The 24,605-nt window shown below is 37.8% G+C and overlaps 1 protein-coding gene across 3 annotated transcripts in view; it reads right to left on the bottom strand.

Moving 5' to 3' along the window:
- The window catches only part of LOC124111990 (guanine nucleotide exchange factor subunit RIC1-like), a 78,843-nt gene that overhangs the window by 38,768 nt on the left and 15,470 nt on the right, over positions 1 to 24,605 (bottom strand). Inside the window, exons 2-6 of one of the 3 annotated variants that reach the window (XM_048399756.1) lie at positions 13,374 to 13,481; positions 10,371 to 10,459; positions 8,098 to 8,208; positions 3,821 to 3,963; positions 2,503 to 2,547 (exon numbers count right to left, since the gene is read on the bottom strand). In XM_048399756.1, coding sequence (XP_048255713.1) covers positions 2,503 to 2,547; positions 3,821 to 3,963; positions 8,098 to 8,208; positions 10,371 to 10,459; positions 13,374 to 13,481 — 496 coding nt within the window. Of the gene's footprint in view, positions 1 to 2,374; positions 2,393 to 2,502; positions 2,548 to 3,820; positions 3,964 to 8,097; positions 8,209 to 10,370; positions 10,460 to 13,373; positions 13,482 to 24,605 lie in introns of all 3 variants that reach the window. The other 2 variants (XM_048399757.1, XM_048399758.1) reach the window with 2 other exon arrangements.

Below are 24,605 nucleotides of genomic sequence, written 5' to 3'. Positions count from 1 at the left end.
CCACCAAAAGACTATGCTCATACTGTTCAATGCCTTCCCAAGGCATTTTATCAAATTTTATGCAGTTTCAAAATTGAAATATTTTCAAAATCCAACAGCCAAATTCAGTGAAAACCTTGCTTATATACATGATCAAATCTGTCTACAAAAATAGATCAAGTTGTATTAATTCATCAATTTCTAACAGAATTTGGATGACCTTAGGTAATAATTAAGGGGAAATGGGTGGCCGGGTGGCCAAGTGGTCTAAGGAAAAATAAAGTGCTTTGAGTTGTGTTGTGTTGCCAGGATGTACTGATCTTGGGTTTGAATCCGAGGTTTCCCAGTATTATGATCCTTAGTTTGACAGTCACTGTTCCTACTACAATGTATGGAGATACCTATTCAAACAAGATCAAGGTTTTCTTGTGACTGGGTAGAAAGAATGCATGGACTGGTAGACAGGTGACTATAGGAAGTAGGCACTAGGACAACACACCTTCACACCAGCTCATAGGACACACCTGATGAACTCATCAATTCAGAACAATGTCACACAATACTGCAGTGATGAAACATGTTATCACGATGTTAGTAGGCAGGTGAGTGCAAATAGAAGCATGAACAATGAATGAAGCATAGACAATTATTATTATTATTATTATTATTATTATTAACAACAGCATAACAAAACACATTCCATGTTATGAGCATATATGTACATATTATTGTTAGCATGACATATTAAACAGTTGAGTTGCCTCCCTTTTTACCCTCATTGACAAGCTCCTTCCCAGCGTGTGACACCTTCGTTACCTTCTCGATAACATCGCTACCACCAGTGAGGGCGTGGCCATTACAAGAACCTTGAAATTTGCCTTCTAACCCCAAATGTAGTAACATTTATACTTTTGTTTATGTCTTTGGAAATGCCATACAGTTATTTTTTAAAAGGCTTACGACTGACCATATTTCCCAGATGAATTTACCTTTTTGTTTGTTTGACCGGATTGGTTTGAGATTGCAGCGAATGGAAAATCAACCAACTTCTCTCTTCCATTCTTACAATACCAATTACATGATAGTTGTAAAGAAACAGAAATTCAAATTGACAAACAAAGAAAATAAATTAGGAGGGGTAAGAGTATCGGCATGACGGCAGTCATCACTTGTTTGTAAACATAACGGTCAGACGGCTGCGCGTTCAACTCTAAGCATGGTTGTAGCCACCTATCACAGTGAGGAGCTTTGACTGGTGGCAGCGAAGGAAGAGAGAGCTCCACGAACAGGATATCGCTGTGAGGAGCTTGCCTCATTGATGGAGAAACTTTGGCCCACCCTGACCATAATGCAGACAGCGCCCTTAGTGATTTGCCATAACACACTCAAATACTGAAATCTCAAAATATTTTCTTTACATGATGCACACTCACTGTTTTGATAGATCAGGGATACCTTCTATCCTATCTGTATAACAATATAATAGCTTATCTGGGAAAATGCATCATAGTGTATAGAAATACCAAAATAATGATCACTTTATAGATGGATAAAATCTACAAGTCTAGATAACTGATTTGTTAAAAAGTAATTTATTTTGAACAAACTATGCATCATCAGTATAATACAAGAGAAACGTTGGCCTCAATTTTGGATGCAGGTTCATGCTTAGAATTCTATCACTGCTTTGTAAGAGTGTAAGAATCCCCCAAACCTTACTTCAAGAATGGCTTTAAAGACGTATCCTAACAACACTGAAATCCAACAGGAACCAATGAGAACAAATTAATATCAAGGCAAAACACCGAGTAATGTAACTTGAAAATAGCATTTCTCAGATGAACGGTCATAATAAACCTTCAATTTAAATTTAACAAGCATTTAGGCCACTACAAATTCATTAGTTGTTTCTCAGATTATTTGGTCAAAATGGAGTAGCTGATGGTGATTTTCAACCAGGACAAATAGAAATGACAAAATAAGAATAAGGATTTCTCCTGGCAGAGTATATTGCAGTAATACCCATGAACACACAATGAGAGTCCACTGAGTTTGTCATTTACATTTTTTCCAAACCTTGGTAGGAAGGAATTTGTCTCCTGTGGGTAATCTTGGGCTCAATGCGATCATTCATGCTTCACCATAAAATCAGCAACAAAAGAGGATATTTCTAAACCGATAGCAATGATTCTGATGCACAATTAGTCAATTTGCTGTGGCCTTATGAAAACGTGTTTAATCTTCTTGGTCCGTTCCACAAAACCACCTCATGCTTACAACTATCCCATGTTCATGATAACACATGTAACAACAGTTGTAATGCAAGGATTGTCTTGTAGGACAGGGTCCACAACACAATTCAAACTCATTCAATAAAAAAAGGGAGACAACTCACATATTTTACAACCCGGCACTGAAAAAACATGCACTGAACATTAGCTTCCGACTCCATGCAAAGCTATTCCATTCACCAAACAATTCCTAATCATTCATCATTCGGTGCTGTTTACACAATGAAATTACCGGGACTGGGTGTGGTTCCGTTGGGCCAATTCCACTGGGGGCACGCTCAAAAATAGATGGGCAAATTCAAATAGCATTTCAACCTAGAACTTTGTGGAAAACATAAAAGAACTCTCTCCTTAATATCCACAATGATGAAATATTCCGTAACGTCAAAAAACATTTCCTCTCACTGACCATCATTTTCATTTAGGTTACGTACAAGAAAGAAACTGAAAATGCTGAGACAAAATTCTTCAAGACAATGTGAGAAAATCATCAACCACATCATAACTGAAGTCTCAAGGTGTGTTTTATTCTTGATGTAAAACATGCAAATGTGGAGAGTTTAAGCCCTCTATTAACACACACTCCCCACCCACCCCCACCTCCATAGCAGTAAGCAAAGGCAGCCTACACAAGCTTAATGATGTGAGAGGCATGGGTAGACCAAAACATTATTAACTTTTTTCAAAGCTTTGCATGGCAAGATCCTGAATAAAGAATTGACAATGTTATCACTACCATTAATCCCTTTATCATGTTAATGTGTAAATAGACTGATTGGTGTCTAAGTTTTATCGCCTAATTGTAAAAAGTGAAAATTAGTGGCATATTATTTCTAGGTATGAGAAAAATACACAACTAGCTTTAAACAGAGAGAGTGATGTGATTATTAACAGTTGAGGTACAATGTTATGATGCAATGAAAACCTTTCTTTCGTGACATATGACAAAAGTGACAGATGGAGACATGAAATGCATGGCTGTCAGTTAATCAGCTGATGACAGTTACCATGGTTACATGATCATTAAAGCGCAGTGAGAGGTACAAGTGTTATTTTTGCTATTACTTGAATCTAATTGGTTTCTAGCAGGGATGGTTCTAATGCAAAACAATCTATTTCGAAGTTTCTATGCTAACATATCATAGATATTTCCCTTAAGTCATATATAATTGGTAAATCAGTAAATAAGGCCACTTGAAATTGTTTGTTTATCATCTGAATCAGCATATAAATAATTCTAAAAGGAAAACTGATACTGATTCAAAGAAAACATACATTTCATATCTCAATCTTGGGTCAACAAAGGTGAAATGCATATATTTTATCACACAAAAGTTACAACCTGTTAATTCTACAGTACCAAATATTCTAGGCATCCTTTTTCTTATTTGTAAAATTTCATCCCTTTATGCAAAACATAAACCTAGAAAATCATTTTTACCAACTACAACTGAATCCTTTATGTGAAAACACTCTCACAGCAGACAAGAGGTCGGTCACACTGACATTCCCTATCTTCTGTGAGGGTTCTACAGAGTCAGGTACCCTACCTCTAAACTGCTGCAGGTCTGTGGACACTGGGATATCGCGTAGATGCAGTGTAGCCTTGTCGTTCTTGTTGCCGTTCCAGCGAACCCGGTTCAGATAGCCGTCTGCCGTGCTCACCACCAGCTCATCACGGACACTCAGACAGCTGAAACAGACACTCAGATGCTGAAACAGACACTCAGACAGCTGAAACAGACACTCAGACAACTGGAACAGACACTCAGACAACTGGAACAGACACTCAGGCGCTGAAACAGACACTCAAACAGCTGAAACTGGAATAGACAGACAACTGATACAGACTCTCACAGACTCACACAACTGAAACAGACACTCAGACAACTGGAGCAGACACTCAAACAACTGGAACAGACACTCCCACAACTGGAACAGACTCCCACAACTGGAACAGACTCTCAAACAACTGAAACAGACACACACAACTGAAACAGACACTCAGACAACTGGAGCAGACACTCAAACAACTGAAACGGACACACACACAGCTGGAACAGACAGTGATTGAGTGAGTAACTAGTGCACATCATCAACATTGCAGCTATACATGGATCAGATGAAACAGACACACAACTGGAGCAGACAATCAGACCATAACTGAAGCAGACATGAAACATCTTGAAAAATTACATTTCATCATATGTCTAAATGCTTTTTTTGTTCTGATGTGACAATATTTAGAACCTTATTGAACTTTCAAGGCATACTGACATAGTGATACTGATGTGGTTATTGTGATGTCTAGTGTGGATTGTCTGAATCTACACTCATTTAAATAAGACACATAAACAAGATTTTGTCTGCCATAAGCTATATTTTCAGGGTATATACCACTCAAAACAAGTAAAAGAACACCTGATTTGTGCATATCACTAAATTAATCTGCCATGCCATGACACATTGACTAATGTAATATGAACAATAGCTGGGGTTCTTTAACTTCTTTTGAGTAGTATACATTGCTTGAAATATACTAGACTTTGAAACAAATGCTACAAATATTATTTGTGGGACATAAAAATGATGAAAGGTGTTGGGGTTTTAAGTTAAATGGGTAGATCTACTTTTGTTTGAAGTTCTTTTCATTGATGAAATTAGTTAACAGACATGCCTAATGAAAAGAGAGAATAATCGTAACATTCTTAATTTGTGAAATTGTACAAAGTAAATATAAAGGTCCTGCTCCTCTCACAACCCAGGGCCCACCACAATAAGACAGAGCTAGCTTCTTCATGACATCACGATAAACATGATGACACACGAATGAAAAAGCAAAAAGCCATTTTGAAATGTGGCATCTTATAACATGTTCCCATTAAATGTGTCAGCAGATGACATACCGTATATCGCTGTGTATAAGGAGAGTTTTTCATACCTAGAATTAGGGGGCTTTCAAGGGGGTCGCCTTATACACAGGGTTGAAAGGTTTTGATGGTTTTCCCCAACACAGAGACATTACTGTGAGCACATAACACCGGAAATACCATGTCAACAAATCCGTACTGAAGTACGCAAACTAATCATGTAATTACACTGTCTGGTTATATAAAGTGTTCATTGTATAGCTGGATTTAGGTTTGTAATCTATCTTATTAATTTTAACGTCTGTACAGCTGATTGCTACTTCCATCTTAGTTTATGAAACAGTACACACTGTAATCTGAATCTCTGCATATTAAACAATGCCTAGCACAACAGGAAACACAATTTAAAGGGTAAATCATCATGTCTAGTGATATTTTGTCTCAAAGTTCAATATTTGTATTGACCAAGCTTAATCATCTCTTTGTTTCCCTAAATTCATTGAAGGGAATTAATATAATTTTTTTCTGTGGAAGACAAACACATTTTTATTGCAAATCTATGGATTGTGTATACGCTGGTGATGTGCTTCAGGTGGTGGTGGTTTTATAGACAGTGATATACAGTAACATTCTTCACTGCAACAAACAACAAACCAGGATATCCATTAGCTGATAAATGCCTACATCTTGAGAGGCCTATTCCAGTGGCATACTGAGCACATTAACTATGTAAGGAAATAAGTCAAATGAATAAATAAATATATCGTTATTGTTTGGAAATATACTCGAGGTCATTCTCCATCAAATCACACCTATATGCTAGGTTGTTACACATCACAGGGACAGATGTCTATTTCAGGTAGTCGATCCTGGAAGCTGTGTTTATCCCATCACTAAACAGGTTATTCAGGTGTCAGGCATAACAATTTATGAGAGTGAAGTATACACATAACAAACCCTGCCACATGTGGGTTTAATCATGACACATGTCATAATGACTGATAATGTTATTTTTAACCTTTTTTTTATCATCACTCACTTTAGTGCAAACATTAAAAAACTTAATTTAATATACATTTTTTATGAATTGCTTGACGTTTAGTTACCTCTTAATGCAGTAGACACTCAAATTCAGAAACTATGATAAAGAAATCATTATATTACAACAGTTTATTTTGATTTCAAGACATGCCAAAACAGCTTGATTGTGCCCCAAATCCATGTATACAAATATCTGACAGGTAAAGCTATTGATAGAAACATAAATATATCTGGTCAGTATTCATTAACCCTCTGAATCTGGGTCAGGGAAGTAAGAGGCGTGACTGCCTGTGGGTATGGGTCAGCTCGCCCTGCAGGGCTGACACACCCCTTCCCCACTCTGTCCTGCTTGTCACAATAGCTGGTAGTTTGTTTGTATCAAGGGGACTGGGTGAGGCGTTCCCCTTCTAAGGGCAGGGATGAGATAGTGGGCAAGATGTTCCCCTTAAAAGAGCAGGGGCGATTGGTTCTCAATCAAAGGGCAAGGACGAAACGTTCGCCTTCAAGGGTACAGGGTAGATGATCCCCTTCAAAGAGGAAGGGGGTAGGTGTTCCCCTTCAAAGAGCAGGAGCAAGGCATGCCTCTTCAGAGGGCAAGGCGTTCCCCGTCAATAAACAAACAAACTTCAAGGAAGTCAATAGAGCACGATCGCAGTCAGTGAATTGAATTGGCATGATTATATGCTTGAGTAAACAGTGTCGATTTATTTTTACTGCCAAGGGCCATAACGAAAATACATCATTGACAAGCTGAAAAGTGCTTGAGAGTTATGGTTATAGTCATCTCATGTGGGCAGTAATAATCGGAGTTTTGTAAACAACAGAAGAAATGAGCCATACTTCCATATAGCAAAGACACATCATCAAGTACAGAGTATGCGTGATATGCACATTTACCCATCTATCATTGTCTGCCTTTTACAATATTATTTACATGAAAGATTTACAAAAATATAACATACCATTTACTTAATTCTTATTTTGTGAGAAACAGAATATGCAATACATACTCATATTTTATCATTATCATCCTTATTACAAAGCAAGGCAATTTTATTTAATTTTTGTTTCCAGATTCAATGACTGAAGTCACAATCAGAACTCAAAGTAAGCATAGTTTAAATCCTGTTTCTTGCCCAACAGCCCCAGATGCAACTACAAAAACCATACAAAACTTAAGTAACAATTTATCATATGTATTGTATTACGGTAAGTCTCTGACGACTGTTGTCTTCTTAGCCTTCTAAGAAGTAACTACATGTCATCCTATTAGCAAACATTGTTAAGTGTCCGGTATGGTTTGATGACACTAAAACAGGTCTCCCAACTTGAGCAACAAAGCTAAATAATTGTTTGATGCTTGTTGTTTGTTGTTTAATGTCCCACTCAGCAATATTCCAGCTTTATGATGGTTTCTGTAAATAATCAACTCTGGATCAGATAATCAAGTGATAGACAGCATAAGGCATTAACCCATGCAATTGGGATACGATGACATTCAACCTGTGAAGATCCTGGTTAGAATAGGTGTTCAACAACACATGCTTGCTGTAAAAGGCAACTATGCTTGTCATAAAACTAAACTACCCAAGGCATGTGGACTTGATGCATGTCATTGTATCCCAATTCCGTAAATATTGATGTCAATCACTGGATTGTCTGGTCCAGACTCGATTATTTACAGACCACCGTCATAAAGGTTGAACATTGCGAAGTGCGGCATTAAACCTCAAACAAACAAAAGGATGACATAAAATGAACCAAGTCACCAAGCAGGACCACACAATCCATTTCGTTGCCTCTTACAACAAACCTAGGTTGTGGGAGACCTTTTTACCCAGAATCCCCATGGGGTGAAACCCCCAAACTCCAGGGACACATCACATACCGGGCTTTAGGGTCTTGTTCATACTCACCATGATATGTTATCTGACAGATGTATCTGTGACACCCATGACACTTTCAGGGCAGGAACACTGTCACTGTCTAAGATGCCATTGATGTTGTGACGTGGTGTCGGAATACTTCTGAAATATGCAGGAAACTTACATGATGCTGTTGTTACTTATTATTTATTTGCTGTTGAATTTCTAGAGCTCATAATTCTCACAAAATACAAAATCTTAATGTGTATGACATGGCTGAATCAGTTCATGGAAGTAGTGCATCATACAGCTGAATCAATAAAGTTCTCCCTGATGGATGCAAATATCTCCCTGATACTAAAGGCTTAATGTCCCTGACACTGACAATTTGTCACATGTGTACATGTGCATTATAGGGGTGAGTCAATTCATTGATGTCTGTATATCAGGGCTAAATCATTTCATATTTCATGGAAATAGTGTATCACAGGGCGAAATCAATTCATTGATAGAGTGTATCACAGGGCGAAATCAATTCATTGATAGAGTGTATCACAGGGCTGAATCAATTCATTGATAGAGTGTATCACAGGGCTGAATCAATTCATGGAAGTAGTGTGTCACAGGGCTGATCAATTCATTGAAGTCCGTATTACAGGGATGAATCAATTCATTGATGTCTTATTATAGGGTTGAATGAATTAATTGATTAATTAGTTCATTCAGGACTGAATCAGTTCATATTTGCTGCTTAAACATAAACACCTGACTTCAGTAAAACAGCCAAGTAGGCAGAGCTGAATCTGACATTCCTTTGACTGGCAGGTCACTGTAACTCTCCAAGTCTCAAGCAGTGACGACCTGCCCTTCTACGGTATTTTCACTATTCATTTTCTATACCCTTACACCCAACATATGCAAATCCCACTGACAACCTTTCAAACACTATCATGATTCACCCCCATTCATTACAAGCTCCCTAGGCTGCAAAGCACCAATACCCTCCACATCTATAGCATATCAATTACACTGTAACGCCTTACCTTCCCATACCCTCATCTATAGCATGTCAATTCATTGTATCTTGTCACCCTCCTATACCCTTGTCTATAGCATGTCAATTACACTGCAACCTCACCTTCCTATACCTTGTCTATAGCATGTCAATTACACTGTAACCTCACCTTCCTATACCTTGTCTATAGCATGTCAATTACACTGTAACCTCACCTTCCTATACCTTGTCTATAGCATGTCAATTACACTGCAACCTCACCTTCCTATACCTTGTCTATAGCATGTCAATTACACTGTAACCTCACCTTCCTATACCCTCGTCTATAGCATGTCAATTACACTGCAACCTCACCTTCCTATACCTTGTCTATAGCATGTCAATTACACTGCAACCTCACCTTCCTATACCCTCGTCTATAGCATGTCAATTACACTGTAACCTCACCTTCCTATACCCTCGTCTATAGCATGTCAATTACACTGCAACCTCACCTTCCTATACCTTGTCTATAGCATGTCAATTACACTGCAACCTCACCTTCCTATACCTTGTCTATAGCATGTCAATTACACTGCAACCTCACCTTCCTATACCCTCATCTATAGCATGTCAATTCACTGTATCTTGTCACCCTCCTATACCCTCGTCTATAGCATGTCAATTACACTGCAACCTCACCTTCCTATACCTTGTCTATAGCATGTCAATTACACTGTAACCTCACCTTCCTATACCTTGTCTATAGCATGTCTATTCACCGTATCATGTCACCTCACCCTCCTATACCCTCGTCTATAGCATGTCAATTCACTGTATCGTGTCACCTCACCCTCCTATACCCTCGTCTTTAGCATGTCTATTCACTGTATCATGTCACCTCACCCTCCTATACCCTCGTCTATAGCATGTCTATTCACTGTATCATGTCACCTCACCCTCCTATACCCTCGTCTATAGCATGTCTATTCACCGTATCATGTCACCTCACCCTCCTATACCCTCGTCTATAGCATGTCTATTCACTGTATCATGTCACCTTACCCTCCTATACCCTCGTCTATAGCATGTCAATTCACTGTATCGTGTCACCTCACCCTCCTATACCCTCGTCTATAGCATGTCTATTCACTGTATCATGTCACCTCACCCTCCTATACCCTCGTCTATAGCATGTCAATGCACTGTATCGTGTCACCTCACCCTCCTATACCCTCGTCTATAGCACGTCTATTCACTGTATCATGTCACCTTACCCTCCTATACCCTCGTCTATAGCTTGTCTATTCACTGTTTCATGTCACCTCACCTTCCTTCTTGCTGTACATACAAACAGTTGTGGTTGGACACGGAGATGTCGATTTCCACTTTGAAGAACAACACATAGCACTTGGAGGTCTGTAATAGAGAAATAACATCAGGCTGAGAACTCTGTGTTTACATCACATACCTAAACAAATACACTAAGCCTATATAGATTACTGCTATGTGTGTCAGGGAGGGGATTGACAGCTGTCGTTGCTTGAAGTGCATTATTTTCATATTCATGATTAAGTTTATTATGATTTTAAGACAATGTGTAAACAGTGAAAAATTGGAGCTTTGATAAACATGATAAATCAACTTTTGACTTTCATGAAAATTCCTGATTCTGTTCAATCACACCAAAGGTTTTGTTTACAGAAAAGTGTATAGCTTAAAGGGGCACTGATCTAAAGCAATTCCCCGGGACTGGTTGTTGCCTTTGTTATTGTTTTTCCCCCCGTGAGTACCCGGATGATACGCAACACAACTGAGCGTGACAAGAGACTGAGCTACCGTCTGCAAGGACAGCTAAATAAACTTGGAGGCAATATTTGTTCTACGCATTTTTTAACACTGATTGGTTAACCGTGATCTATAAAGATTTCGACAAAGGGCGCATGTTAATTAATTTCTTCAGCCTTAAATAAACAGACAAAAAGAACGGCGGAGCTCATCGGATGTCATCATTTGGAAATAGCCCCAGATGGTTATAGTTTAATAAAAAAAAAGTATCCATGCAGTGAAGCATTTTCGGATGTTGGATTGCGTCGATAATACGATTACTACTCCCTTGTTGTCATCCATGTTTTCTGGTATAACCCTATACTCGTGTATTTGTCGTTATTCACTTGATGCTCAGTTAATGAATTTATTACAGGTATAATTAGTGGTAGCACCACTCAGATTACCTGACAAAGGTTCCCAATTGGCATTTATTGTGTCTGGGGTAATTATTCAATCTAAATCCAGGTTGGAAGTGAGGTGAAATGTGTGTTATGTAATGATGAATGATCAGTTGATTTGCTTTATTGTAAATCAACGGATCATTCCTAGTCATCAAAGGATTAACAATAACTATATTGATTGATTAATCACTGTTATCTTTCACAGTGGATATGTCAAAAGTGAGTGTTTACATGTCTAGGTTTACTAAAACAAAGGGAATACACTCATATCATGGCGTGAAGTGCCGATGTAAAAACAACATACTTTGTTCAAAGGGTTAACCGATAATACGTTGATTGACTGCTCATTGTTATCTAACTCAATGGAATTTTTTAGGAACCATGGACGTTAGGAAAATAGTTGTCTATGGCGACCTTTGAGACTTGACACGTATGTGAAACACCTGAAACAATCTAAGTGATCGGTTGAGAAACGAACACGGGTTATAATATCCCGAAACAATATATATATTTTAAAATATTTGATTGTTACAGAGACACGTGACATCGAATAAGATTCTTTGTACAGCAGCAGACGTGTGGGATATTGTTCCTTTGTGTGGATATTCACGGATTCATTCCACGAACAAGGAAGCTGCCTAAAATTATACACATAAATTTGGTAGGTTGTAATTATGATATTTGCATTTTGTTTTCCTTCATTTTCTGTAGCATTGAACAGATTCACTCTTCCTCCACGTCTTGGTTAGGAAATTCTTCGATGCGCGATAGACGTTGTTTTCACAAGTCTTTTCCCTTGGAAGGGTGTATATGTGACAGTCAATTTGTAAAATGTGATTCTCTCAGACAAGTTATAAAATGTCTAAATATTTCAGTCATTTTGACTGAAAAATCTGTCCTTTTCTTTAAAAGATTGACTAAAATTGATTATGATGATCAAAAGGGCCTAAAAACATCACAATAGATTATTATGTAGGATTAGAAGCCAAACAATATAGAAATGTACTTTTCATCGTAACATTTTCAGTCTCTTGGTGATGATATCAAACATTAAATGCTTGGAATTCTTTATAATTCGTAATAATAATACCGATGGACATATTTTTCAGTCAATTTGTAAAATAACTGAATATTTAGGTGTTAAATAAGTTTCCTAAGTGAAAAAATTGCACTTTTTGACTGTAAAAATATAAACACGATAAAATAAGCAATGCTCAGGAGAAATATTTACTTTGTGTTGCAAGTCAAAATAGTGTAAACGAAAATCGCACAATTACCAAGCTAGTGACTTATCAAAACTTCGTCACCATTACCGATGCTACCCACATAGATACCTACATTTCCTTATTATTTCCAAAACTGTATTTCATTTTGTTGATCAATGTGACATTACGCCCATATACTATCAATAAAAGTGACAAATGCGCTTTCGAATTGCGCAGCACAGATCGCGAACTAGTCTAGATTTCTGCTATACATCCGGATACTCACAGGAAAAAACAATAACAAAGGCAACAACCAGTCCTGGGGAATTGCTTTAGATCAGTGCCCCTTTAAGGGTGTAGACAGTATTCACTCAGTCAAATAAGTTATGTTGCAGGTGTGTGATGTGGTCTTAACAACTTAACTTGCAATCTTCAGACTTACAGAATGGCCCCATTCAAAAAGAAAATACTCCCATATTTAAAAGGCCAAAAAAAATTAATTATTATATTTCCATCCATATATATATATATTTCTTTTTAAACAAACTGTTAATGGCATCCCATTAACTGTTAAATGTTAATCCATAGATTCCCTTCACTAGAAGGTGCTACATCTTACCCAACTAAATGTATAATAGATCCATACACCATAAAGAAGATATGCTTCCCACTTAAACATGTGAATGTCATTTGAAGAGGAAATATTGAAAATTCTCAATCAAAATATGTTTCTAAGTTACAACTTATGCATGATCTCAAAAGCCTTGGGAAAGTAGTAAAATAAGAGTGTATGTGACATCAGTATTAGGTAATCATGGTGATGATATTCCAAAACTTGCACTTCAATAGCCATGTTTATACAAAAACAGGTGAAGAATGAGAGTTATCTGCCCTTACAATGACAGCCAGCATGGAGGAGTCCTGCTTCCATTCTGCCCGACAATATGCTCCATATTCCTCCAGCTGCTTCTGTGAGAGACTGTGACTTACTATTTGTATTGAGGGCTGAAAAATATAAAAAATAATTTTATTAAGACATAAGATAATAGAAAGTTGTGAAATCAGATGAATTATGATGCATAAATCATAATGGGATTTGGTTAACCTAGTAAAAAAGATATTACTAAAATGGTCATTACTGATACTCAGGAAGTAAACAATAAATCACCAGAAACAAAAAACAACAATATAAAAGACATGATCAATGATGCCAATATTCCAATGAGAGCTGTATCATAATTTCTGCATGACATAAACAAACACACAGACAAATGTTTCAAAAATTCACACACATATATTTAAAAACGAAAGTTTGCCAAACTGATTATGTAACACCTATGATGTTCATAGTACATGAGTATGGTTTTTACATCAATATTTCATCAATATCACAGCGGGGGACACCGCCCATCATGTTCACAATACTCAAACAACAAATCCAGATTTAGAATGACACTCCCAGGTCAAAAACAAAACAGATAAACAAAAACATAACAAAAACAAGAATTCCAAAAATAACAAGAGTACAGTTTTACAAGTTGCAACATTTAATGTCCAAAAAGTGAGCCAGGATAGTTAATTATACCACAACCCAAAAAACTAATCAATGGCGCTAAAGACAAGCCAACAGGTGTAAATGTACAAGGAGCACGACTTCTAAAGAATAGCGTAATCAATGGTCGTAATTGAAATTGACAAGGGTGTATTTGTCTTAGCACGAGGTGTGTAAGGAGAGGGACCCAACTCAACAACACAGCTGTGCCCCTCGTGTAAACACTATACACTTGTGAAGGCACCACCCAGTACACAGACTCAGCCCACAAATACCAACCCTACATATATACACACACTTACAGGGGACTATCAGAAATACTTCAAGGTACGGGCATGCGAACTTGATACGAACGTCAACGTCATCCCATGGTTGTTTTGGGTGTTTTTTGGCAAAGGACTAGCAGGCATGTGTGACCTATTTGTATGCAGGATATAATTATAATAGACAGTGAAGACAAGGAAGATTAAACTTCAGGTGATACAAGCATCTGAATGCATATGTGTGTACTTGAATAATGTTGGACTGGTAGATAAACAAGTTTAGTGTCATGGGACAAATCCTGCCTTTATAAATTACCAACGCTTTCATGAAAAATCATTCTAAGGTGTATACTTTCGTGTGATGAAATACAGCCACCAGATAAGCCATTTTCATGTGTCTGAAGTCTCCAGATAGTTCAAGGCTTAATAGAGAACCATAATCTTGACAATCCTTTACAACAATTGTCATGATTCTTCCAATATTGTTTCAGATTTTGTGTATTGTTTCAGTCCTATTTCCTGATTTGCAAATCAGACTATAAAAGAGTGCTGTTCCACACTGCAGTAAGACAATTTCCAGCTATATCACAGCAGTCTGTCATGTTGGACCAGACAAACCAGTGATTGACCCCATGAGCAACAATCCACATCAGGTCATGATGACATGAACCTGTCAAGTCAACCCAATCCACTTTTCTTGCTTCTTGAAACAAGCATGGGATACAGGGCACCTGTCTTCCATGACATCACATCATAATAAAGTACTGCCTCTTTTACAGCAGCATCTCCAAGGCTTTACTTGACACATGACACATGCATATGGAAATGTAGTGCTGACTTTGACAATATTTTCCATTAAAACCCACAGATATATATTTCTAACGGCCATACTGCTGATCCTCTTGTCAAAAACAACCTTCAGCATGGTTAGCAGCTAATAATGTGTGATCAATAATACAGTAAACTGACTTGGATCTTGAAGTTTCATTACCTCATGCCATAGGACTAGTGCAACAACTAGAATATTGCTACGAAAGCAGTCTGCAACTTTAGCCCCAAATCTGAGTCTTGCAAAAAAATTCTGTCTAGTATTGTTCGTCATTTAACACCACACTCAGTAAAATTTCAGCTATATGATGGTAGCCTGTGAATTATCGAGGACCAGAAAATTGAGTCTGGACAATGCTCGATAAGGTCAACAATCATCCACGCCAATCAACAAGGTTACCAAGTCTGACAAGCTGACCCATGTGGTCACTTCTTACAACCAGCATAGATTCCTGGGAACCAGTTCTAACCAAGATTCCCCATGCTAGCGTTAAAAATTGGCAATAGTCCTGTATTCCTTACCAAACTGCCCAATAGTAAAGGTATCCTCAGGACTAGTAGAAATCAGCCCATCTTAAGGGTTTTGCTATATGTTATCATTATAAGGACTAGTGGACAAAAACTGTTAGTTTCTAACGCTGCATGGTGTTCAGGTTTGGTCTAGTAGGTTTAGCCAATAACAATCCATGCATTAACACTAACATCTTCTGAAAGAGATGCCAAGAGAAATGTTTGGGCTTGTAGACTCATACATTTTTGGCAGAGACTGAGCAAGTAAACCCCCCATAAATCAGAAATCCCAGAAACTGATGGGGGTACTTGACACACGTGTATGTCTGGCAGACAGGCTGGGCAACACTTGACACCCTGACCAGGGTAGTATGACAACACAGTATCACATCCATTGAATGTTTCGCACTTAGCCAGTGCCTTCATATAAATTTTGGCTCTAAAAAACTGATCTCGAGAAGTCTGACATTGAGTCACGAACAGTAATTCAACAGTCAGTGCCAAGTCTGACATTACATTCCCCACTCAGTACCAGCTGAATATCAGGCAAGTAGAGAGAAAACTTTCAGACCATAGTTATTTCAACACTTTATAATGCGTTATCAGTTTCATCACAAGGAAAAGAACTAGGCCCTGTCCATTCATCCACAGCAGACAACATGTAACAGGTATCCTTCAGATGGGCAACAATTCATTAATATATCTTGCTAATGGTAATTTATAGTTTGTCTATGTCTTTATTTTGGCAAGGGGTTAATATCATAATCATTAATGATAAATGAGTTACATTCCCCTGTAACCATGGTAACAGTGACTTATTGCAATTTGAGGACTAAAATACATGATAATAACCTTTATCCATTTCTAATCATGCTAATAACAGGTAAAAATTGGCCTTTACTCTATATGTATGGATTTATGAAAGTCCTATGCACCTTGCATGCTCAGCAAATGATTTTACAGATAATGAACTTTTAGCCAATATCCTTCATGATGTGCCAATATCTGAGTATCATCACAATTGCCTTTAACCTGCTTCACAGGATCAGAGGAAAGACAAATCAATATTTTCACGGTTCCATTTCTACGATAAAAAGCTCATTGTATTGGCTCTCAATTTCCATATTTGCATCTCACATAACTGCATGATGTATTGCCATAGTCAGTGCAGTATTCAAAGAATCGATATAATAGATCCTTACACATAAAGTACATTTAGTACCAACATAGGCAACTAGCATCAGCAAATACTCCATCAAGTCCTCCACATCATCAAGACAAAACAGAAAGGTTTAGGCGGAACAATGATAATTTGATAGAATGATTGCATAAAATATTCATGTTACATAAGAGTATCTATACCATTGCCATGGTTACAATAAATGTCACACCAGTCTATGGAGTTACACAGTTATCAGATCGTCTGGACCCCAAATTGATTTATTCAAATTCTCTATCCAAATGACGATACTTCTATACTTATTCACATCTTCTTACTAAAATCCAGTCTTGAGGCCTTAATTCAGTTTGTGTAATGGCAGTAAAGCTCAGTCCACGTTCACATACAAACAAATCAAATTTTCCCCAAATCTCCCGGGAACCATTAAGTGGAAGTCTGGCCATTTAGTCTGAGGAGCACTGCAAGCGTTTGCATACAAAAGACACATCAGTGATCAAACAGTGAACTTCACCGACCACCAGCCACAAACAGATCATAAGCTAATATCCAAGCTTGGAGTCACATTTCTCTCAAATTAACTGTGTGAAATGAGAGCTCTATGAATAGTATGATGTTAAAGGAAACAGATCGCTTCTGTTCTGTGTCCTCAAAATACAGACAAATAAGTGAAACCAGTGAATGTTGCTCAAAACTGTAGGCAGTATCATTCTAGCTTTACATACTACCCAAAAAAAGTAAAGGACGAATTAGGCACCACCCAAATTTTTTACATAACCATAGTTAATCTGTCATGCTTGGACAGATAAACCATAGTAATGTGAAAGAACCAAGTGGTCCTTAACTTCTTTTGACTAGTATATCATGGCTTTAAATAACTGAGTCTGGGCAAGACAAATGGATTGTCACATAAATTTTCTGTCTTATTATCGGGTAACAGCCACTAGGGCTGCAACGAATACACCATGAGGCGAATACGATTCGTATCATTTGTCATATTTAGCATGTTCAGTGAGGCAACAACAACATAAATTATTTGACATGGTTTGCTAATTTTTAATATATTATTAAATATATTTTTCATTTATATACTTCATTTATCCAGGTACTAGTATCTGCTCAAATGCAACAATGACCAGTGCCCACAATACTGTCCAATTAAATAGTATAAGAGTGTTGTCTATGCATAAAATATGTTCTTATGGGTACTTTTTTTTATGTAAATAGATATGCTTGCATATTCATAAATATTCGATTCTAGTGGCCACGAATAACGAATTCAATTCATGAATGGATACGGTTTGATTCACCGAATACGCGAGTGAATCGTAACAGCCCTAACACCCACTGTACATTACATCATTGCCAGCACTCGATCCTCATCCGTCTGCTTGTGTTCAGAGTTGCTGACCCAGTGTCCTAGCCTCACCATGAGTATACAGACAAATAGTCAGTCCTGTTCATCACATCACATCAATCACATCACATCATATACATGATCAATGTAATTGTTTACCAAAACATTAAATCATTTCTCATGACAGGACAGACTGAATGGGAAAAATATGCTGGACACATGCTACATTTGTAAAGCAAGGACAGATAATTGCCAGTGTAACATCTGTGAGTGTCTGCCTTGAAAACCAGAGGTCCTGAAATAATCTTGTATGCGACATCAACCCAATTTAATTTCACACAGCAGTTAAAGTGGGATCAGGCTAAGGAAATTTGTCTGTCTTAGCATTTCTTATTGAAGTCACTCAAAAGTTGAGCCGAAACCAACAATCTTATGACTGGGTATATCAACTGGCAGATACTAAATACACTTGTTGTTACACAAAGATAAAGACTCAGTTTCATGGCACTAATTATGACACCTGTATTATCAAAAGTATGCTTACCCTTTTACGTATTGGAGAACTGGGAATTATACATAACACAGGAAGGAGGGATGTCATCGACAAGACACCCCGGTTTTGTCCATTGTGCAAGTTAAGGGCAGTTGAAAAAGAAATTCATTTCACTCTTGTTTGCCCTATTTATGAAGATATTCGCTCAAAATATTTCCCATATTTAGAGTTTATTAATGGTAATAATCGTAAAGATATACTAGTTAGAATGTTAAACTCTTCTGATGTAAACTGTCTTGAGAAACTTAGCCAATTATGTTAAAGATGATATCTGTCTTCGTTCTTCTTCCTGTAAATATTATTTCATGCAGCACTTGATATGAACATGATGAAACAAAATTGTATATATCTGTACGTGGGCCTGAAGCCTTATTACCGAATGAATTGATTGATTGATTGAATTATGACACCTTGAAGTAGACGAGAAGTAGATGCCAATAAGGCATAGTCTTTGTATGTATCTACTGCCCCTTTGTATAAACCCACTAAATGAACAGATTTCTCCCAGTCCTCTAAATCATATCACTATTAGCCTGATTAGTGTCACGCTATTGTCTTGCCACACAAACTACAAACAGAGGCATGTCACATTAAGAAACAAACACCACAGCTAATGAGAAAATTTACAGACACAAAGTTGTGGGTTATCATCCCCATACTATCACTTTATCTGACAAAAAACGAAATCCTGTGCAAAGAAACGAAAACTCTAGAAAAATAATCCTTTCTCAAGCCAAACATGTTAAGCTGACATGTGTTTGATTTAGCTGACAAAAACATTTGGGGTCTGACCACATCTGTGTCGGCTTGTAGACACATCTTATTTGTAAATCCATCTGGGGCAAACACAGATAAAGGATGTATCATATTCTCCCTAAAAAAATGCCTCACGATTCAAGTTAACATGTCATTTTTATGTCAGTGTCATATATAGTTTCACACATTCCTGACCAGACAAGCCTTTTTCACTGCCAGGCATTCAGTACTGTCATGTCATGTTTATTGGAGAGATTGACAAGCTGGCCCCACGACATATTGTTATACAGTCAAGTCCTGTTAATCTGACATGGTTAGTTGCATATGATTATGACGGATTATGTCGGATAAACAAAATTAAGTTGTATCAACGTTCGTGATTGAAAATCGGACAACTACATGATTATCAACGATACAAACACGTAATAAAAATATGAAAAATGAAATATTCATATATCGTTACATTGTTAGCTGAATATGTCTTCTAATCATGCAACCTCTGAAGCTTAACAAAAAACTACTGTTGACTGATTCAAAACACTTTCGAAAAAATAGTCACCAGTTTGAAACTAGTGCTGCAAAGCTCAAGAAAGCAGCTTTCTTAGTGGCCAGTGTAGACTTCCTGTTTGTCATTTCATTGGTCGGTCAAAGTTCATGAAAGGTCTAGGGCTGGGACAGGTCCAAATTTACTACACGGGTACACACCACCCTATTACCCGACCCTACTCGGGTACCCGCTGTAGATTTTTAGAGATAGGTACAAACTGTCCAATTTGGAAAAGTTTGACTGTAGCCCTGGCAAAATGTATTTAGATACACGTGTAAGACGATCCGCTCATGCATACACTGAAGTTTAATGCATGAAGTTTTTATCTTTATTCAAATATATAAAAGTCAGTAGGAATGGGTGCATTGTCAGAAAGAAATGGGATATGAGTGACTTATAGTGTAACCATAGAGTTTAAGATAATTTTTGTAATCAAACAATATATATCACGTGACTAACTACGGGTACGGGTAGTCCTGTGTGTACGCGGGTCCTTACCTGAGTTACACGTCCAAGCCCTAGAAATGTAATTCTCATACCTGTCCTGGGATGTCGTCAGTGAACGTGTATCTGATTTTTATGAGAATGGGATAATCAAAGCATGTGATTTGTTTTAATCCTGTTTTGTTATTTAAAGTATAAATTGTTTACTGTTAAGCAAGTTTATCTCTGCAGCCATTGTAATATGCAGCTACTAGCCGACTCGTCGCATCAAGACATGGACTGTGTACTTGCGGGCAGATGCCCAGGGAGTATGCTGATCGCTATGTCGGTTTTATGAGTGATTTCAGTAATTCGTTAAAAATTAGGTGTGTCGGAGTTGGTTTCCATCATTTGTGTCGGATAAAGCCGATTGTCGGGTTTATTGAGTGTCAGATTAACGAGACTTGACTGTACCTCGATTTAGAATCTTGCAATTGCATTCACATTGGTGAATCTGTACCACATGACAAAAAACAATACATTTCAATGTAGACCCAGAAATCATGTGACTGACCTCAAATATTGACTCGTCACATGATCAGTATTGACCTGTCACGTGATGAATATTGACTCGTCTGCTAGAAAACAAGATGGCATCTGATAGTTACATTTCACAGTTCACAGATTACTGTAATGAAACAGAGGATGGTTTAAAGGCTTCATCAACTTAAAAGCGAATTTTGGTATATGGCGAAACTCTTGGCGAGATCAATGTGCAAAAGCAGGGACCCTCAGACCCAACCCCTTCGGCAGTGTGATCGGACCTCGGCCTACAGCCATGGTTTGGTCAGACCACCCCTGGGGTCAGGTCCTTGTTTTCGCATACTGACCTCGTCAAGAGTAATTATTTGCTAATTGATTCATGGAGGCTCAATACTGTAGCTCACCTTCATATTTCACAGCCCTGTTCATAAGGCCAACAACTGCTTATTACATGGATCCCAGTTTTATTCAGGTGAGTTTTTGTAGAAGGACAAAAAGAAGCACTGAAGCTGCATTAAATAATTGAACCGTGGAAAATAAAACCACAAGCTCTGTAACTCACCTGGCTTGAACTAACTACATGGACTCAGGACGCTGGGTTTAACAGTATTTTGTCACTCTACCATAAAATGGCAAAATACACTAGCCAGCCAAGCTACCATTTAATGAGCTTTCAATAGTCCTTACAAAGCTCCGGGACAGTGTAGCTGTCGGACCGTCTGCATGTGATGTCTGGTTCTCAAGACTCTATGTACAATGATAGAAATCTTGCCGACTTGACATTTGATAGAACCCTCACTGGCACCACTTTCAACTCACTCACTTACAAAACATGCAAACATAAGCCTTTGCTTTACTGGTTTGATTATCAAACAGAGTACCCAGAGTCCCAGCCAACTTGCTCCAATGGGATCACTTCAAATTGACTGGATTTCTTTCAGTGCCACTTGCTTTGAACTGATCATGACAAACTGGAAGTACAGTGTTATATAGCAATTACAGGGACTAGTGATGGAGTAGGATCTAGTGGCTGTGACAGATACTACAGATGCCTGGCAGTGGGAGGCCAAAAGATAGCAAGCATGAAGGGATTATTAGTCATATCATACGTTTTAGGTGGTAACTTTGCTCTGCTCAGTCAATTAACATCAATACCAAGTACTCCTTCATATGTTCTTATTCAGGTTTGCAGGAACAGTTTCAGAGACAGATCCTATTGGCCATTTCTAACTTCTACACAGCACACTTTGGACTAGTGGTTTACAAAAAATAAACTAGATTTTGAGTGAAAGCAACAAGTCTTACTAGATTTTAACTAGTCTTGGACTAACAGACTAGTGACCATATCAAACCATGAATTTTCATGACACTCCCACATCTTTGTATCCGTCTGTGCCAAAACATGTGTCTTAGCATCATTTACTGTAGTTTTTAGTGAGTGAACATGGATTTCACTGCTTTTATAAATATTCCAGCAATATCATGGTTAATATATAGACCATTATTGATATTTACATTTAAAAATGACTGTCCTCTATTATTACCCTTCCAAAATTTGCATAATCTTTAAATATCCAACTGTCATAAATGTCATAAATGAAATTATACCTATGACCCTTATCGTGTGAGAATACTGTAGAATATATTATTATCTAATACATATGTAAACAATATTTGCTATCAACATGATAAACAATAATGAAATCAATTTTATTTTTCTCAGCCAATATTTTTTTTTCAAAATGCTCTTGAGCAGGTATTGTGCAACCTAAAAATTACATTAACATAGAGTGTAATGCAGTGATGTGGCTGGACCAGTGAGACGACCTTGCACACAACCATGAAACCTACTCACTCTAACTTCATGTTTGTGACAGGGTTGTTTCAGAATATATGCAAGCTTCTCCAGTCCTATCTTTCCCCGTGCATACCGGCAAAGTGCTCACATTAAATAACAGCTTAGGGGAAACACAGTAAATAGCTCTGAGCTTGTTCATATTTGCAGTCATCTAATGGAGACCTGTGAAGATCCGGGTTAGAACAGGTCTTCAGTAACCATGCTTGCTGTAAAAGGCTACTATGCTTGTCGTAGGAGGCGACTAACGGACTCAGGTGGTCAGGCTCGCTAACTTGGTATCCCAATTGCAAGGAACAATGCTTGTGATGCCAGTCACTGAATGGTCTGGTCCAGACTCAATTATTTCAGACTGCCATCACATAGCTGGAATATTCCTCAGTGAAGCGTTAAACAAACAAACAAACACCTGATGGATACACACACAATTCATCTCATCTATTCCCATGCAGTCAAATGATGCACACCAATGTTGTACCATATCTCCATCTTACCTCAACTCTTCCACCAATGTTAAAGCACTGCTTGCCAAAAATAACCATTTTCATGGTAACATGTCTTTTTCATTAACTGTTTAAATGTACACATCACAACATTCCCCCGAACATGTGAACAAGCACTGTTAAAAAGGACAATACTTGTTTGTCTAGTGCCTAGCAGCGTTAGAAACAAACAGTTTTCGTCCACTAGTCCTTATAATGATAACATATACCAAAACCCTTAAAAAGGGCAAATTTCTACTCGTCCTTATGATACCTTAACTATTGGGCAGTTTGGCAAGGACTATAGGACTAGTGCCAAATTCTACTGCTGCCTAGTCACGTCTTCTCCTGTACATGCTACAGTCATGCATCAAGGCTGCATCAAGGAGCCATGTAACCATCACACTGATGAACTACCTATTACACCAACCTGAACATGACGCGTGACTTGGATTGTAGAGCCTGCCAGCTTTGTCAATTAACACGAATACAAATTTGAGAATGGCAGCCAACAAGGTCAACGTGAGTGAGTTTGGTTTAACACCGCTTGGAACAGTATTTCAGATATCACATGGCGATTTACAATATTGTTCATTTCTGTTGCGTTTATTATGATATGGTCTGTCTAATCATCCATAACAACAACAAAAACAAGACAAAAAAAACAATTCGTTGCCACTGTCAGTCAACATTTGCTCTACAGGTCTTGTTTGGTTTGATAAATTATGTAATATACTTTTGGTTATTTGTTTAGAACTAGAATAAAAATTCTATTTGAAGCATTTTCTGTCTTGTGTTGAGTTTGCCTTGAAGTATCTGAAGCCTGACACATGGTAGTGTGACTCCGTAGCTGTGGAGAGACACACCCTGTCCCACGTGGTCAGAAGGCTCTGTGAAATCGCTGGATTTGAGGGATTTTTCACAAATCATTCAATTTATGCAATGCCAGCAACATGCCTATACAATCGCTGATCGCTCAACTAACAGGACATAGATCCACGGCAATCAGGGAGAAAGTAAGAGTCATTTTAATAATGTCTAAATAGCTCTCTTTATTCTGTCCTGTGAGGCTGTCATTATGCTCTCTTATACACATAAACACAAAGAAAAGTAAATAGTTGGACAAGACTGATTGAAAATGAAATGATTTCTTAGGTATTACTTCCTACAGTACAAAAGGACAAGTGACCATTTGTTGAAAGTAGTGGGCGATGTTGAATAAGGTAAACGTCCAGCAACACCTGCTACTTCTACTGTGATAACATCCTCTTCCAATGAGGAAA

Source organism: Haliotis rufescens, unplaced genomic scaffold (genome assembly GCF_023055435.1).
Source record: "Haliotis rufescens isolate VD_foot unplaced genomic scaffold, xgHalRufe1.0.p SCAF_2, whole genome shotgun sequence".
NCBI classification, from domain to species: Eukaryota; Metazoa; Mollusca; class Gastropoda; order Lepetellida; family Haliotidae; genus Haliotis; species Haliotis rufescens.
This window is presented reverse-complemented; position numbering and strand designations above follow the sequence as displayed.